The 18474-nt window shown below is 37.6% G+C and overlaps 1 protein-coding gene across 3 annotated transcripts; it reads left to right on the forward strand.

Annotated features, from left to right (window-relative positions):
* kif15 (kinesin family member 15) lies at positions 1 to 18269 on the forward strand. Of its 3 annotated transcripts, none has more exons than XM_056740454.1 (34): positions 1 to 187; positions 1627 to 1651; positions 2191 to 2374; positions 2461 to 2537; positions 2613 to 2650; positions 2924 to 3021; positions 3374 to 3553; positions 3775 to 3984; positions 5925 to 6050; positions 6130 to 6252; positions 6420 to 6650; positions 6725 to 6922; positions 7064 to 7250; positions 7491 to 7632; positions 8801 to 8942; positions 9146 to 9322; positions 9582 to 9710; positions 9787 to 9892; positions 9964 to 10129; positions 10680 to 10830; positions 10961 to 11046; positions 11545 to 11623; positions 11707 to 11793; positions 13550 to 13654; positions 13741 to 13863; positions 13946 to 14092; positions 14442 to 14537; positions 14627 to 14791; positions 15607 to 15698; positions 15783 to 15846; positions 16177 to 16214; positions 16549 to 16681; positions 17270 to 17401; positions 17489 to 18269. In XM_056740454.1, the coding sequence occupies exons 3-34, from the start codon at positions 2360 to 2362 to the stop codon at positions 17555 to 17557; spliced, it is 3912 nt and encodes a 1303-aa protein (XP_056596432.1). In that variant the 5' UTR covers positions 1 to 187; positions 1627 to 1651; positions 2191 to 2359; the 3' UTR covers positions 17558 to 18269. The 3 variants fall into 3 exon arrangements, with proteins under 3 accessions (XP_056596432.1, XP_056596431.1, XP_056596434.1); XM_056740453.1 differs by lacking the exon at positions 1 to 187 and adding an exon at positions 1266 to 1358; XM_056740456.1 differs by lacking the exons at positions 1 to 187; positions 17270 to 17401; positions 17489 to 18269 and adding an exon at positions 1325 to 1358 and having other exon boundaries at positions 16086 to 16214.
* The last annotated feature ends 205 nt before the right edge of the window (positions 18270 to 18474 follow it).

The following is an 18474-nucleotide window of genomic DNA, read 5'->3' on the forward strand; positions in this document are numbered from 1 at the left end:
TTAACGTTACAATGAACCGTGGCTCGTCTGTGTGGGCTGCAACCCTCCGAAAAATATACTTTATTATATATATATATATTACCTGAATGTAGTTCCAGACAAAGCTTTATCAATCCTCATTAGTAAAGTGTAAGAGTCCAGCAAATTAATCAGATCTACACGGCGAGTGACGGAAATCTTGTTGAAGGTAAAATCAAGTTTCTCGGAAATACGCATGGTTTTATTTTAGTAAAGTGCATTAACCTTGTTTTTTGCAGACTGATTGCCATTTATACAAAGTTTAACTACACGTAAGTTACCATGTTTAAAATGTGCTTTCTGTTGCACAAGGCAGTAATCTTAAATTTGCTAACATGAAGCAGCGTCCAAATGCTTATATCAATAAATCGCCATCACATTATAAATCGTTAAGTTTAAATCCTCTTTTGAAAAGCTTGGTACAAATAACGTTAGGCCTGCAGTAAATATACAGAATGTCTATTTGAAAGCGAAACCATTGCAAAAGAATAAATAATAAAAGAGAATTACAAAATCAAAAATGGTGAATTAAATGTCTCAGTATATGGCTAGTTTGTCTTTTATTAACCCAGCCCCAAATCCCCTTCAGAGAAGGGGAAGTTTTTTTAAAAACGTACCAAACACAATAATAAAATTTGGTTCTGTATTGTGTATTTTAAGATTTCCTTCAACATGTGATAGAGCAACATTCGAGCGCCCCCATCAGGCTAAATTACGCAAAGACACTAGATATCCGACAATAAGCGTTCTGTGTGTACTGTATTCACTCAGTCATTTGAATGTTAAACGTGTACTTCAAGCAATTAATTTAATATATCATATGATATGATGCGTTATATGACCCACCTAAATAGCCACGAGCCGCTACTGGTTAACGAGCACATATCCTCTTTTTACATTTTCAACCAAAGGAAAATTGGCAACCCTGTTACCAGTTTCACAAACACGGTTTATCTTTAGCCAGGACTATGCCTTAGTTTAATTAAGATATTTATGTCGCTTTTATAAAAATCCCTTAGAAGAAAACATCACAGTGTGCATCTTGAGACAAAACATTGTGGATGATATATGTTAAGTGTGACAACACATGTGCATAAAAATGGCAGACATTTACTCAAGATTCAGATACCAGCAAGGTAAAAAGCTTTACATTACCAAAGCATACGGCCATTAAATAAAGATAATGCCCTGTCTTCCGGGCCAGCGTGTGGCGCTGTTACGCTGGGCGCTGAGGTCAACACACGAGCCGGAAGTAGATCGAGGCGCCAAATTTTGTATGAACCCGTCACGGGCCAAAAGAAGGAAAGAGACGGAATGAATTATGAATTTTAAAGGAAAAGGTGAGAATATTTTTTATTACCGATGGCGTTCGCAAGCTCCGACAAACAGACACCAAACACGGCAGTGAAATGTTTCACAACAATGTTTAAGTTACATCTTACAGATGATCAGTTTTATATTACAGTCGAGCTTATGGTATATAGCCGTGTTTGTTGTTGTTTACATAGTGTTTGTGCTGAACGTTAGCTCTTTTGGGTTAACCTTTTGATCATAATAATTTTTCATCTTAAACAGATTAATTTTTAATCCTTTCATTTTTTTGCGCAGTCACCGGGGAGTCAAACAGCAACAGGTAACGTTACACATACACACACAAACAAACAAGCACCCCCACTAAATTGATAAAAAAAAGAATAAAAGTGACAAAGTTCTTTTGATATGTTTAATAGTTACCCTAATTTGGCCTGTCTATGTATTTTTCGTTTCGTATGTTTTAAACCGTTTGCATTGCGTATGACATGACCTATTTAAGTTCGTCATGTGGATCAAAACATTGGTTTAAATTACGTTAACTTTGATACATTCTCGAAGTTTTTTTACTTTATTTAACATTGTTTGTTTTCTGTTACATTTGGAAGCTATAAAAATGCTTAAACAATCTGACCCACGGCTAGTGAGGGAGAGACTTTATTGTCATTATCATTTAAATAAGGACATCACTTTTTGTCGAGAGAGAGAGACTTGTATTTTTTAGTTGAGTATTATGAGTTGAGTATTATGAGTTGAGTAATCACTTTTAATATCATCTGTTTGATAGACATACAGCATCATTTGTCCGAAGCAGAAGAGATTTCCTCCTTTAACATTCATTCTTCATTCTATGTCGTGCAGTGATGGAGATGCCATCAAGGTGTTTGTTCGGGTTCGACCATTGACTCAAGGCACGGGGTTAACAACAGATGGTGATCACAACTTGTGTCTGACAGTGACCTCTCCTCAAACTGTCAGACTGCACTGCAAACCTGAGCCAAGAAACTTCACCTACGACCATGTAGCCGATATGAACACAAGCCAGGTCTGAAATTCTCTGCATTTGTCCTTTTTGGGTCTGAAAGATTACTTGTGAAAAGATCTCATTGCTGTGTTCTGTGTTTTTCTCAGGAGGAGGTTTTCTCCAGTGTGGCTAAAAACATTGTAGAGTCCTGCATTAACGGATACAATGGCACCATTTTTGCCTAGTGAGTTCCCAAGTCTCTTCTCTCAGTATTTGTAAAGCTAAACCACAATTAGATTCATGATTGTTGTTGTTTCAGCGGACAGACGGGTTCAGGAAAGACCTTCACCATGCTGGGTGAGTGCTACGATTTAAAGCATTCAAGCAAATGTATCACAGCATTTTATGATCTGGCATTTAAGATCTCCGTTTAGCCAGTTGAGTTTGAGAAAACTCTTGTTTTATGGTGTCTTATGTGCTTTGAAATTATTTTTTAATGTCACTTCATTTCTTTGAAACTATATATATTTACCTATCGTGTTTTTTTTAATCCAGTCATTCAAATGTTATAAGTGTTTTGTTATGAATGAATAATGTTGTCCTGCTGAATGTTTGTGTTTGTTTGTACAGGTCCATCAGAGGTGGATAATTTCTCAGATGAGCTGCGTGGTGTGATTCCTCGTAGTTTCGAGTATCTTTTCTTCCTCATACACAGAGAAGTGGAGAAGGTGAGATGAACTCCATAATATGATCAATATCATTCTGTTTAAATAAAAAAAGTATGATTGTGAGTGTGTATTTGTTTTTAGTTCAAATTGATTATTAAACATACTAAAGGATGTTTATTTGAAAAAGTAAAATTCCAGAAAGTTTTCTGTGATGGCTGGGTTAGGGGAAGGCAATGAATAAACAGTTTGTCCATTAAAAAAATCATTATGCATATGGAAGGTCCACACAATGTATAGAAACCTGTGTGTGTGTGTGTGTTTGTGCGCGTTTGTGCGCGTGTGTGGATTGAAATCGAAGAATAAAACTACCACATTTGACAGGGCTCTGGCATGTTTTCTGTTTGTTTTGCAGTCTGGTGGGATGAAGAGTTTTCTGTGCAAGTGTTCCTTCATAGAGATCTATAATGAACAGATATATGACCTGTTAGACAGCGTGTCCACCAGCCTGTTTCTGAGAGAGAACATCAAACGGGGTGTGTTTGTAGAAGGAGCCGGGGAGAAATATGCAGCATCTGCCGCAGAGGCTTATCAGGTATGTTCCTGTAGCTCAACTGGCATTGCTGCACAAAGGTGGATTTGTAAATGTATATTGATGTACAAATCACTTTGCACAAAAATGGACCTTCAAATTAAAACTATGTAACTATTTTAAAGTACAGGATGTAGCCTTATTGTAAGACAAATCTGTCTCGGTGTACGTTTCTGTTCTTTTTACTCAAAATTATAGCAGAGCCATCGTGTATCTCTTTTAAGGTGTTGTCTATGGGGTGGAGGAACCGCCGAGTGGCGTCCACATCAATGAACCGAGAATCATCTCGCTCGCATGCCGTGTTCACCATGACGCTTGAATCAAAGGAGACCATACAGGAAGTGGTCAACATCCGCACTTCTCAGCTCAACCTGGTTGATCTCGCTGGGTCAGAGAGACAGCGGGACACGCATTCAGAGGGTTCACGACTTAAGGTGCTCACCCTCATGGAATTTCATACCTTTATGAATTATTTGGAAGATATTTGGAAGTATGTTCAGTTCTGAGACATCATTCGCTACCATAGTGGGAAAAATGAAATGGTCAATGAGTGCTATTGTTTTTACTTGTATAACTTTAAAGATAGGGTAACACACACAGTTTCTGCCAATCTCTAGACTCTAATCAGTACCTATACAGTAGAATTCTGTTCTTCAGAACTGTTTGTTTTACTGAATTCCTCAAAATATCTCATTTTGTTGTTTAACTGTTGATACTACTAAACAGAGGTGGGAACAAGTCACATATGGTCAAGTCCAAGCAAGTCTCAAGTCTTAACCATCAAGTCTCAAGTCAAATCTCAAGTCACAGTTTAGACAAATCAAGCAAGTCAAGTCAAGTCAAGGGTTCACCCTAAGCAAGTAAAGTCGAGTCCTGACAAGTTTCAAGTCAAGTCGCAATACTAAAATAAACAGAGGTACATTTTTACGATGCATGTTTATTTTTGAAAAAAAGATGAAGTTATAAACATATATTCAGGAAAATCAATTGTAAATATAAATTAATTATAAGTGCTGATCACTTGCCTATGTGTGTGCTTAAAGTTTGGTTCCAGCAGTCACACATTTTCATATGTTTACATAGACACAGAAATGGAAATACTTGTATCTGACAGAATGTAGGACTTAAGCATTTATACAGGCTTTGAAGCTTATAAACTAAGTGTTGTGACTGAAAATCTGCCTCTTATATTTTATATATATATATGATTTTGTGATACTTGTGCTGATCCATTATATGTCACAGTAGGGAATTTACATCTAGTGATGAGAATCTCGGATCATTTTATTGTCATCTCTGCATTGCACGCGCAATATGCACGTTTCATACGTAATATACAATTTGAGAACATTTGTTTTCTCTTTTTTTCATTATTTTACAGCACAAAACGTTATATTGTTATTGTCAGTGTACCGGTACACAAAAAAATGTAGACGGTTATATGATAGGAATGATGAAATTATGACCGAAAAGGTTTTAAAGAGTTGTTTAAGTAGAAGTGATCGCACCGGCGCGTCCACCGGCCTGTCATGCAGTACAAGCGAGCTGCTATTCAGCTTCCACACGCAGTCCACACAGAGACTTGTAATGCGCACATTTAATATAGACATTAGCCTACGTGTAATATAGAGAAGCCCCTTCTTTTAAAAATGCCCCCCAACATTAAAATTCGGGCTACGCCAATGTTACAGCCAAATTCCCCAAGACATCAATGAGATGAGACGTCGGCTTATCAGTGATGATCGATGATCACGTTTCTAATAGCAATAAAAAAACAACTAAGGCCAAATTATGACCAACATAACGATCAATTCATTACATAAGTAATCGTTTTATTACATTGACTATAAATAAATTACTTTCTTATCTTTCCTTGTGGTTCTTGAAATGTCGGATGAAATTCGACGCTGTGGTTGACGTGTCAGACATTCTTGCGTTGTATACTCTGCATCTGGCAAATCTTTTTATGTTGGCACGGTCCAATAAAGTTCAAAGTCCTTATAGCCGAACGTGACTATCTGTGAAGCTCGACTGTTGTCTGCCATGTTTGGCGCGGTTTGAGTTATGCAGCGTTAAAGGCACAGGCGCTAATTAGCGCTTCTGAGTCACAATCATTATTTTTTAAACAAATTGTATTACTTTATTTTACTTTAAGTCATTGTCGAGTCTTCCACTTAAAGTCAAGTCAAGTCTCAAGTCACTTGCTCTCAAGTCAAAGTCAAGTCATTTTCTTACTTCAATCAAGCAAGTCCAAAGTCCTGAAAATTGTGACTTGAGTCCCCCACCTCTGCTACTAAACATTTGAAAACCGCTGCTTTAAAGACGTGTTTGTTGTTTTATAGTTACCTTTTACCTTTGACTCCTGTATGTTTAGGAGGCGAGCAGCATAAACCTGTCACTGATGTGTTTGGGTCAGGTGATCATGGCCCTGGTGGATGTGTCCAATGGAAAGAACCGTCATATCTGCTACAGAGACTCCAAATTGACCTTCCTGCTCAGGGTGCAAACACTTTAAGAACATTTGTCAGAATAAATTATAGATGAGTAAATTAATGGCTGACTGGTTTTCGTGTGATCAGGATTCTCTAGGTGGAAATGCTAAAACTTACATCATTGCTAACGTTCATCCTGGCTCCAGATGCTTTGGAGAAACGCTATCCACCCTGCAGTTCGCACAGAGAGCCAAGCTCATCAAAAATAAGGTTCAGTTGCAGATTTATTGTTCCAAGCTTGTCTTTCATACTCAATTTCGTAGCAAAGCGGTACGGCTATTCTAAATCTTGTGCATTTGAGACAGGTCTGGAAGATCATGAGCATTGCTAAACTGTCTTCAGTGTTGTGATATAACAAACATCTTTGTTGTTTTTAGGCTATGGTCAATGAAGACACTCAGGGTAACGTCAGACAACTTCAGGCAGAAGTCCGAAAACTAAAGGAACTGCTCGCTAATGCTCTTTCACAAACACATATCACAGATATCACGCCAGAAGACCAACAAACGGGTACACAATCAGCTGGCCACTCTGATCGTGAGGTTTCCTATAAGGGGCAGTTCATTCAGGCCATGCAATTCTGGAAGAAAGGACAAGAGGAGAAGAAGGTGACTAGTTTGAAAATGTTCCACTTTTGCAATGTGACAGAAAACAAGGTTTAATATCGATGTCTTGCATACAGTGTCTTCAGGAGAAGGTTTCTCAGCTGCAGGCTGCCTGGGCTCAGAAGGAGAAGTTCATTCAGTCCAATCGTATGATCATGAAGTTCAGAGACGATCACATTGCTCAGCTGAAGAAAGAGCTGCAGAGCGGCCAGAGATCAGAACCTGATGAGCAGATCCGTCTGCTGCAGGAGGAGATACGACTACTGCAAGATCAGGTAAATGCACGTTTGCATTCTGAACGTCAGCAGATCACCTCAAATGCATGTTTCCACAATGTAATTGGCTGACTATATATTCATGAATAAAATGTTGTCTGGAAAACAAATCAATATTTTTCTAATTTGTTATTTGGTTAGGTGCAGCACAACCCGAGGATTATGCGCTATGCAGCGGAAAACTGTGGCCTGCGTGAGGAGATCAGAGCTCTGCGGTCTCTGGATTCAGTCAGAACTGCTCGTGAGATTGAAGTTCAGTCTTTGACCGCACTGGAGAAAACCTTCCTACAACTGCTGGAGGCTCAGAGAATAGAGGACACCACTGAAGGTGAAAGGACTCCATCTCAAACTTATATCTATTTTATACAATATGATTAGATGTTAAATTTGTTTTTTTTTGTTGAGCTTTTAATACTTGACTTATGTCATCATGTATGTTTTAATGTGTAATTGTAGCTTTTTTATCTGGTCTTGGTTGACTACTTGACTATTACAAGTTTTTGATTTGTAATTACATTGGCATCACATGTGAAATATTTTTCTCGAATCGCATTATTTTGTTGTGTAGCTCCGCCCACCTACTCCACTCCTGTCACCATGGAAACACTTTCATCAATTTCTGTGGAGAGGATGAAGGTTCAGTTGCTGCAGAAACAGTCTGAGCTCACTGTAACACTTCAGGCCTTTGAGGAGTTTCAAGAGATCCACAAGTAAGTGACCATTGTTAGACTTCTCACAGAGAACACAATGTAACAAATTGTGTTTATAAAACAAACCTTTTTATAGTTCTTGTACAATTCTTTGGTGCTACATGTAATTATTGTGGTAATATTTATTTTCATGTAGCATCAATGTTTAATGTATATTCAGCTTAAGTTAAATTATCGGTATATTACAAAGAACTTTACACATTTTTTCGCATATTTCAAAGTGATTTTCCAGAAAATCTAGAAATTTCTGTAGCACATAGAAGGTGGGATGAAGCGATGATGGGTGACCACGTCTGGAGCTTGGTTTTTGAGGACAGTATTAGTCATAAGACAAAAACAATCAAATCTACACTTCTGAAGTTTTGGACGACTCATTTTTAGTAACTGTGTTTTAACACTGTTGTTTTGAGCTCAGTGTTATGCCAATACCTTGACATGTCTGCGTATGAGTAATAAAACTGAAATGAATAAATGTGTGGACATTTTTTTTTGTGAGTATCGTCGATGGTACATTTTTTTTTTAATGTGATTTTCGTATTCAGCATGTTAATCAGGACTCTAGACTCATTTCACATTCACACCCAGCTGTAATATAGGTACAAATATTCTCCATGTGAAACATGGATTCTGTCTTCCGAGCTTGGTTTTGATTAAAGCATGAGGGAGAGAGACAGTTCAGAAACCAACGTGTTTGACTTCATTAAGCACTGCGCTCAACGATTGGAATATGACTTCAATGTTCCGTGAGAGTGTTTTAAAGCATATGGAGCTGTCTGTCCTGCGGTGCTTTTATGCCGACCGGTCTGGGCGACACCGAATGAAGTCAAACACACACTTTAGTTTGGAGACAGAGGGAGTGCATGAGCTTTCTGCTCGCTCTTTCCTGCAATTATCACAAGCACGTCATTCACCACTCATTAATCACATTAAATGTTCAAGGAAATCTTTGGCGAGGCAAAAATTTCTTTTACGCACTTGCACCAATTCGACCCTGGGAAGTTTTACCTCGCAAGTTATAAAAAACGATCGCATTTGAGACCATTTTGGTCGCAGTCTAGAGCCCTGTTAAACTTTATAAAGAAACAGACATGTGTTACATTGTGTAATTGTAAGACACATCAAATATTCAGTTACTAGATTTAACCCCTGTATGTGTTATGGTCTTCAGAAAACAGCTGGCTGCGATGGAATCTGAGAAACAGTATCTTGAGAAATCCAACAAACATCTGGAGAAGATTCTGGAGGTCACTAAAGCCTACACTAAACAGGAAGTGTCTCAACTCAACAAGATTCACGCTGAAACCATCAAGGTAGACTGTTAACACAGCATAACACAGTTCATACAAATCAATGAATTAACCACGTTAACTATCACTTAAATTTCTGCTCAGTATAATTAAATGGCTGAAGAAGCATTTGAAATCAAAATAACAGTTCTTTTATTTTGGTGTAAACTTTTCCGAATTGTGTTGGATTAAAATGCCTTACATGTGAATAACTTTCTGCTCCTCAGATCTTAACCACACCCACTAAAGGCTATAACCTGAGGACTCGGCTCGTGCCGCTCTCCAGCCCGGACCATCTGAACGGACAGGTGGGAGAAGTTGATGACATCCAGAATGAACAGCCGCCTCCTGAGATGAATGAGCTGGCCTGTGAAGCGCTCTCTGAAGAGCTCAAGCAAATGCAGGTGCAGCTCACTATAGACCATTTATCTGTTTTAACGGCTGTTTCACAAAGATTAAAATGGTATCAAAATGTCAAATCAATGTTGACACTTTCTTAACAAATAGCTTCATTGTGCATGACTCTTGTGGGGACCTTTTAATCCAAACAAAGTTCATTGGCATTGTCTTTCATTGAAAACTATCATAGCCTTTTCCACCAGAGATGTTTTTGGTTTAGTTTTATCGGTTTAAACATTTTTGCATGTATTTGTTTGACTCTAGGAACAGGCTCTTCGTGTTCAGGGTCAGTTAGATGACGAGGAGGCCAAGAACAGAAAACTGCACCAGCAAATCACCAAGCTGGAAGAACAGCTGACCACAGAAACCGAGCAGTCCAGCTGCACCAAGGAGGTAAACGGTTATGTGACGCCTTTTTTTCTTGGCTGTTGTCGTGCATGCAGTGGTTTGATATCCGCTCTGTTCACAGCTTTTTAGCGCTGAGCGGCGTTCACTCCTGGAGGAACAGGAACTTCTTAAGGAACGAATCAGGAAGCTGGAGCAGCAACTGGAGGAGGAGAAGAGAGAGATGGACGGTGAGCTTTCTGTCTGCTTCAGATCTTTTATTACAAATGTAAGACGCTATAACATCTGTCTGTGATGGCAGTGGTGCGCGTGGAGGTGCGAGACTTGCGCGTGGTGCTGCATTCCTCTGATAAACAACTGGAGGACACCCGGACAGAGCTGCAGAGGGAGAAAGCAGAACACGAGAGGGAGAACACACAGCTGTCAAAGAGTCTGATCAGCACACAGATGGAGCTGGACAACGTCAGGTACAAACTCACTCGCATATCACTACAGGCGTTTTGACGCTTTTAGAAGAAGAGTGCGTTTCCAATTGTAGATAGGGATACTTCACCCAAAAATTTAAATTCTGTCATTTACTCTCCTTCGAGTTGTTCAAAATCATTTTTCCAAATAAATGTTTAAATGACTTCATAATTCTGATTTGTTCTGTTGAATACAAAAGACATTTTGAAGAATGTAGGACAGCAAACCGATCTGGGGCACTTTTGACTAGCATTGTATTTTTCCCTACTATGGGAGTCAATGGGGGGCAAAATCTGTCTGGTTAGCACTCTTCCAAATATCTTTTTCTGTGTTCATCAGTGAAAAAAAAATGTATAGAGATTTGGATCGCCTCAAAGGTGAGGAAATGATGACAGATGATGACTGATTTTCATTTTTGGATGAAGTATCCCTTTAAGGTCTGCATGTTGTTGAAAAGAAATGTATTCAGTAGAGTTGCTAGATTGTCAAAAAGCAAAAGAAGACATCTCTTCATAGCTTAAAACACTACTTAATGTAACCTGTCTCTTTCAGGTTGGAGTGGGAGCAGGTGTTGGAAACGCAGCGCTTCCTACAGGACGCGTTTGACACGCTGCAGGCCGAATTTCAGTTTGAGCTGGATCAGCACCAACAGCAGATGAAGCTCAAGAACCAAGAGTGTTCGCAACACCAAACCCTGATCAATGTCAGTTTCTTACGCTTGCTTTCATTCGTTCAGCTCCCTTTCCATTTTAACATTGACTTTATTTCTGTAATGTGTTCATTGATCATATGTCCTCAATCAGATGTATTGAAGGGTATCAATGTGTTCACAGGAGTTGCAGCAGAGTCTGCAAGCAGAGAAAGAGCAGAACACCAGCGTGAGATCCCAGCTGACCGCACACAAGGAGAGCATGTCCAAGTGAGTGAGCCACACACGAACATCTGACCCTTTTAGCCCTAATTAATTTGTATGGTGTTTTGCTTCACAAATCATGATTTTCACAATAATTTTAACATGTGTTGTGACTACACGGGTGTATGGACCTTTTTCATGTTTCCGGGTTTCTCAGCACCAGGAGTCTTCATAGTCTTCTATAGCGGTGAATGGGAGACCACCATAAATATATTTTTTGCATTCTCATTTGCTCAAATAGCAAAAGAACTCAAAGATAGTGTTTTCACTACTTTCAACTATTAAAAACTAGAGAGAGTCTGATGATGGCAGTCAATAGAGAGAATGATGACTTCCATATATGCTGTATAGGAAACACCCTTGCATTAACAATACAAACTATTTGTTTGTAGTTTGATGAAAAGGTAATACAACGTATAGTGTTATATACGTATATGCATTAAAAAGAACTTTAAAGGATTGTCATTCGAAAAAAGGCTTACAGAGAGTGTGAATGTGTTTCAGAGAGCTTGTGCAGTCTGTAGAGGAGAACGCCTCGCTGAAGAAACACATTACTGACCTGACAAACAAAAATCAACAACTGGTGTGTATGCTGTTAAGTTTGTGTGTTGTGATTTTTAAAATGTCTCAATCACGTTAAAGGTGTTGTGCATGTTTCTTGTGTAGTGTAAGCAGATTGATGCTCTGCAGCAGAGTGTGTGTTCAGCCAACATCACCATCAACAGCCTCAATCAAAAGATTGAACAGGACAAAGTAGGTTTACACAATACCCCAATCTCTCTCCTATCTCTACAACTCCTGTTAAGAAGGAATAAATCAAGGAAATTTATGCTGTAAATGAAATCAACAAGCGAAACAGTGTGTCTTTTTTGGCCACGTTTACATAGTGAAAAGCTGAAAAGATTTCCTTTGCGTTTTTGAAAAGTTTCACGTACATATGACCGTGTTTTACACGGCTCCAGGAAAACAGATAAAAACGCTGTAGTATGCACGCCAGGCCAGTGGATGGCGATGCTAATGTGTAAAGACACAGGACGTGCCTTGACACATACACATGCACAGTTATAAGCCAAAAGTGCTTTTTAATACAGTTGTTTGACGTATATGTGTGTTTAAATTCTGGCAAATGTAAATAGTGTGTCTTTGCTTGTCTTATTGGTGCAGCAAATCCACATTTTTCCGGGGAAACATTAATACATAGGCGAGCAGCGAGAACACACAGTACGGGAAGCCCCCATATTGTTATTGCCAGACTCGCGCGACTGAAAACGTAATACCCATGCACGTGACATCATAGTTTTCAGAAAGTTACGTCTTGAAGTTTACATGGAAACGAATGGTTACATGGTTTCACTTTGAACCCCTTTTCAAAAGTTTGCCGTTTCAGTCCCCAAAAACGCCATTTCCGTCAAAAGAACGGCTTAGTTGGCCTGTTCTTGAATTTAAGTTCACAGTCATCACTTTGTTTTTTCACATCATTCAAGTCGGAAACGATGTGTTTAGACAAGTTTGGTTCGCTCTGTAATTATTTATTTTTTACAGGTTTTTTGCCGGTCAAAAAATATTTATTAATACACCACCTGACTTTTGTAACTAATTTACATTGAACAGACGTATACTTTTATACTTTTCCCTGTTCTACCAAGCTTATCATTTTTTTTTAATTATTATTACTTTGAAATAGCATTTTCGTTTTCTGTGTGATATACCCAAGACGGCAACAACAAAGCAAAAGTTAAAGGATCATCTCATTGTTTTAAAAAAGCATCATATTGAAAATAAACACAGATGTACATCAGTTGATCTGTAAAAACAGCCCTGCTTACTGATGTATCATCTCACGTAATAACCCATGTTTTATCTGCAAAACTTCGAATAAATGAAGAGTTTGGTTCCAAAATGAAATAACTCAGTTTTGTTTAATTTTCTGAAAATCATATTGTTTTATTATGCATTCCAATTAATATCAATCAAACTGCAGGTGGTTTGTTTTGATTTAAGCCGGCCTAAACACAGCTAACTAACACAATAAAACCATGATAACATAATAAAAAACATGATTTTTGAGAAAGATAATAGTTTTCTAATTTTGGAACCAAACTCTTTAAATAATAAAGGCTTTGAATGAACCACAGAAAAAGTCACAAACACAGGAGAAGTGACTGAAATTATAACAAAAAATGAAGGAGCTTTTTCTGTATTGTTATCGCACTGAACTGAAATATAAAATACTGAAACTGAAAGACATTATTTAATGTATATTTTGAGCCGAGCATGGCAAATTTTCTTATATTCATTTTTAAAAGAAGCAGAAATGCATAGATCACACATGCAATTCTGTGGATGTTAATAAATGAAAATTATTACTTTGATGAGATATATTATCAACAATTCAAGAGAGAATTTGCACAATTAGCATTCCTGGGAAAATTGTTAGATGTCTCTACAGTCTGATTAGTAAGTTAAAGGTCATATTCAAGTATAAAGCCCTAAAACTGTATGTGTGTAGGATGTGGTGCTGGAGCTGATGCAGGAGACCAGAGATCTACGCAGCGAAGTCGCTCAGAAAGATCATACTGTGTGTTCACTTCGTGGGGAGATCGCTGACATCAGTGTGAGTTTCTACTCTTGCTCACACACACAACATACCCATGATGCTTTGCAGGCGTTGTGTTGATGATGTGAGTCGTGTACCTGCAGATGAAGTACAGCACCGTGTGCTCTGAGAAAGAGCAGATGAAGGAGAAGAGCTTACACATGGAGAACGAACTACAGGAGCTGCGTGAAGCTTCAGAGAGACGCCTCGCCTCTGACCGTGTAGAGGTGTGTGTTTCTGAGTTTGGTTGTTCCTTTTTCTCAGGCTTTTTAAGAGCCCAGATGAAATGTTTGTGTGTGGGTTCAACAGCTGGAGCTGATACAGGACGATTTGGCATACGCTACAGATGAGGTGGAGAGACTCAGTAAAGTGGTGAAGGAACAGGAAGCTTTTCTGGAAAATTCAAAGACCCTCAACATCGAAAGAGAAAACAATGTCAACACGCTGAAGGAACAGGTACTTTACCCCTTCACTTAAGATAACAGATGGAAGAGTTATATTTCTGAGATATGTTTCAAATATAATATAAAAAATACTATAGTTCTATCGTCTACTGTAGCTACTATATTTTACTAAAATTGTCAAATAAAGAATATCGGCTTAGATTATCCTTAAAAACTTATTGCTGAGGCAATTTTCATTGAGGTCTGTTTGAGGCACTAAAATTTAGCAAAAATAACGTTAAATCCAAAAATAAAATAATTTAATTTAAGTAAAAAAAATGTAGGAAACTATAATAAAACAAGACTATTAAATAAAATGTTGTTGTTTAAACTGATTTTTATGTGCATTGATGTCTTTACAGGTAAAACAGCTGAACGAACAGTTTCGCTTGTTGAAAATGAGAGAATCTGTCAATCAACCTTCAAATGTCTCCTCCACCCCCAAAGGAAAAATAGAGGTGTGTGTGTGCGTGTGTTTGATACCACTTGATCGTTCTAGTTAAGTAATAGCTTGTTTTAAAGTTTGATGTCTGCTCTTGTGTTTCAGACGCCCCACACCCCATGTGGATTGAGCTCGAGTCTGTCTCAGGTGTTGGAGTGTCAGGAGAGAGAGCTGGAGAGCCGGCGTTCCTCCATGATGACAATGGAAGTTCTGCTAGAGGAACTCAACGCTGAGCGCACAGCCAAGAACCAAGAGATTGACAGATTAAAGGCAATGATCACGCACCTAACGTGCATATATATGGATGAATCGCACAAAACCTAGGTCCTATTGATGTCCTCCAAAAAAATCCTTTTGGATTTATATTTCTGAGATATGTTTCAAATATGATATAATAAATACTATAGTTCTATCGTCTAATGTAGCTACTATATTTTACTAAAATTGTCAAATAAAGAATATCGGCTTAGATTATCTTTAAAAACTTATTGCTGAGGCAATTTTCATTGAGGTCAGTTTGAGGCACTAAAATTGAGCAAAAATAAATGAAATTATATCCTTTTGGATTTTTTTATATGTAATATATTTAAGGGATAGTTCACCAAAAAATAGCAATTTTCAGTTCTGTGACATCATTCACTGCCATAGTAGGAAAAAATATATGTTGTTGTTCTGTTGAACACAAAGTGAGATATTTTGAAGAATTAAGAAAAACAAAACCTTTGACTGCCATAGTAGGAAAAAATTAATGCTATGATGTCACAGAATTGAAAATTGCATTCTTCTAAATATCTTTCTCTGTGTTCATCAGAATAAAGTAATTTATACATACAGGTACGAAATGACATGAGGGTGAACAAATTAATTTTGGGTGAACAATCACTTCAATAAAATCAATTGTTATCATGTAATCAAAATATATGTTTAATTGATTGGCATAAAGAAAAATAAATCCACACCAAAAGTATTATAGACTAGGGTTGTCATAATAACCCAGCCAGAGATAACACTGATATTTTTCTTAACTAATTAAATCAATAATACTGTTATAAAATATAACACCGAGATGTTTTTTGCGTGTGAAGGCCCAGCTAAATGAAAAGGAGATCATTCGAATGGAAATTCAGACATTGCTGGACAAGTTTTACACCGTCAAGAAAAACAGCCATTCACACGAGTAAGAACTTCTTTCACTCATTCATTTACACCTTCACTCACTCATTCTGTTCAGACTGTGATATCTTTTTTTTTTTCTTCATAGAGACCTGCAGGAGGCCATACACCTCTCTGTACTGAGAGAACTACAGGAAGAACGCAAAAACAAAGTATGTCAATAAAACATCAACAAATTAAATAGAGAATTAAATGGAGGTAGGGTAGTTTAATGAAAGGCTTTATTTATTTGTTTTTACGTGTACACGAGTGCCTTGTTGAAGGGACTTGGTGGGTTTTTGAGTCTCTTATTTATTTAAGATATAAAATCCCTTATGTTATAGGATTATAACTTAAACCGTTTGAGTTATAAGATTCAACTTTAACTGGTTGAATCTTCTTTCTTGTGTAGATAGAAGGGGTCACATTCACCAACCGTTGCGCCAGCAACGCCTCTTTAAAAAAAATGACTGTCACAAAAGTTAAATCTGTCTCTTTCTCAGAGCTCATTGATGATGCAGTTTACTGACGCTCAAACAGAGTAAGTACATTTCTGCACCACTAGCATCACCACATTTGATTTGATGTTTTATTTTGCTGGGCAAGTAAAGCCACTACAACATTTAGCATTTCTTTGAAGCATTTGGTTTCTTTTCCTTTGGTTACCTAACCTAACCCTTTCATGCTTGAATTATTATGACCTCGGTCATGTTTTTTTTCTCTGTGTTGCTTTTTTAGGGCATTTAAAAACAAAATTTTAACTCTTGAGTGGAAGAGGTGACCGTGTATAGGATGATGTACTATTGACCCCTATAGTGGTTAATGTGGAATTACAAAGGTCACTGAAACTATATTTTTGTTTCTTTCTTTTTTAGGCTGCAGCGTAATGAAGTGACTCTCGTCCAGTCTCAGACGTGTGTGCAGGAATTGACCACTGAACTCAGGAATCGCTGCTTGGAGCTAAGAGATCTGCGACAGAAAGAGCATCAACATGAAAAACTGCAGCAGGTCAGAGAGCAAGTGAATTGCTCATGTCATTCCAAACCCATGTTCGATAGGAGTTTCATGTGATGGAAGTATATAAGGAGGTTGAGCAAGATTAACAATACTATTAGATAGATTTTTGTCTTTAAATTACAAAACAATCAACAAGAAAACAACTAAACACATCTGTTTGGCATTCACTTGACTAACCCCTGTCTTTCCACTGATTAACACACACACACACAAACTGTTGTTGTTGGGTACAGTTACTGTTAGCTCATTGACAAAAAGGTAAAATGAGCTCTCATTTCTAAGTCACTTTGAAAAGAGCATGTGTCAAATAAATAAATGCAAATTTAAAAAGTCTGTTTTGAGTACTAAAATATACAGTATGAATGCATGTGTGCATTGAATGGTCTATGGCATGCCCAGATATTTTGTGCTAAGCTTGTCATTCGAGTCAAACATGGTGCAGTGCTTGAAAAGTAAATACAATTTTAAAGCATAGGTTAAGAAAAATAAGTTCTGTGGGAAAACGTTCATCAGGTTTGAAACATGACATCATGATAATTTTTCTGTTCGGTTTCTTTTTTACTTCATAATTTCATGCAGGAAGTTGAGGTTTTAAGGAAGCAGGTGGATCATCTGGCTGAAGAGAATGGCAAACTGTTGGGTCATCAAAACCCAAAGCAGAAAATCGAGTATCTGGTCAAACTGAAGAAGGAAATCACCAAACTGCAGGAGGTCCGAGAGTCCGATAAACATACATTAAACTGCTGAATCGCTGTTATTCTCAACCCAACTTACTAAACCTGTGTGTGTGATTTTTAGGAGAATAGCAAACTGAGACAGTGTCTTCACATGGAAGAGAGTCCAACAGCAGCCAATGTTAATCCTTGACATGATGGATGAAAATCATCTTGACAGACCTAAACTTGATCTTTTCTAATGACTAAATTAATTTTAAGGGTCATCCTGAACAGTTTTTTGGATTCTCTGATGTCTTATGTTTTTGTCTTATTCACCTTTTGTTTATTTGTGTCATTTTTTTCATGCATGTATCCAAATTGTAGCTATTTGTACACAGCAAATGACTTGTTGCTTTAATAGAGATTTCATTGAAAAATAATTACCTCTCAGAAAACATTTCTTTCATAAACATATGCTGATCTTGTACATCTTGCCTTAATAATAGAAATACATTGTGAACTGTGAGAATTTGTGTGTGGCTCAGTGGTTAGAGCATGGCATTAGCAATGCCAAGATCATGGGTTTGACCCAAGGGGATTCCACATAGTCAGAAACAAATGTATAAAAAATGCAATGTAAGTCAAATTGGAGAAAAGCATCTGTCAAATGCGTAAAAGCACAGCTAGAAAGGCCTTTGCAAAAAGACATGGTTATCCTAAGATGTTTTTGGGTGCAGTAAGAGCACAGTGTGGGCTGTGACACAAAGTGAGGCTTAACCTTTGTTTCTATGTTAGTTCAAAACATCATTACACACATACTATCCAGGAGTCGATTTTGGATACTATCCAAAATCATGAATGCACAATATGTTCCTAGTCACCTTGTAAGGGTACAGAAAATAAAGCGGAATATAAATCAGAAATATTGTACTCATTAATTGGATTATCATATTTTAAAAGGAGAAACAATTCCGATCTATTTTCACAGCTACTTTGCTCCGTGCGAATATTGGTCATCCGCATATTTAAAACAACTAATAGGTCAAAGCAATAACATTGATTTTACTGTTAAAAGCAACAACGTTCAAGGAGTTGGATATACTATATAGCAATTGAATGAGTTTAGAA

This window comes from Triplophysa dalaica, chromosome 24, assembly GCF_015846415.1.
Source record: "Triplophysa dalaica isolate WHDGS20190420 chromosome 24, ASM1584641v1, whole genome shotgun sequence".
Lineage (NCBI taxonomy): Eukaryota > Metazoa > Chordata > Actinopteri > Cypriniformes > Nemacheilidae > Triplophysa > Triplophysa dalaica.

Coding starts and splice junctions, on each gene's coding strand:
- kif15 (XM_056740453.1), top strand. Junction 3,554..3,774: donor CTGCCGCAGAGGCTTATCAG/GTATGTTCCTGT, acceptor ATCTCTTTTAAG/GTGTTGTCTATGGGGTGGAG. Junction 7,633..8,800: donor GAGTTTCAAGAGATCCACAA/GTAAGTGACCAT, acceptor TATGGTCTTCAG/AAAACAGCTGGCTGCGATGG.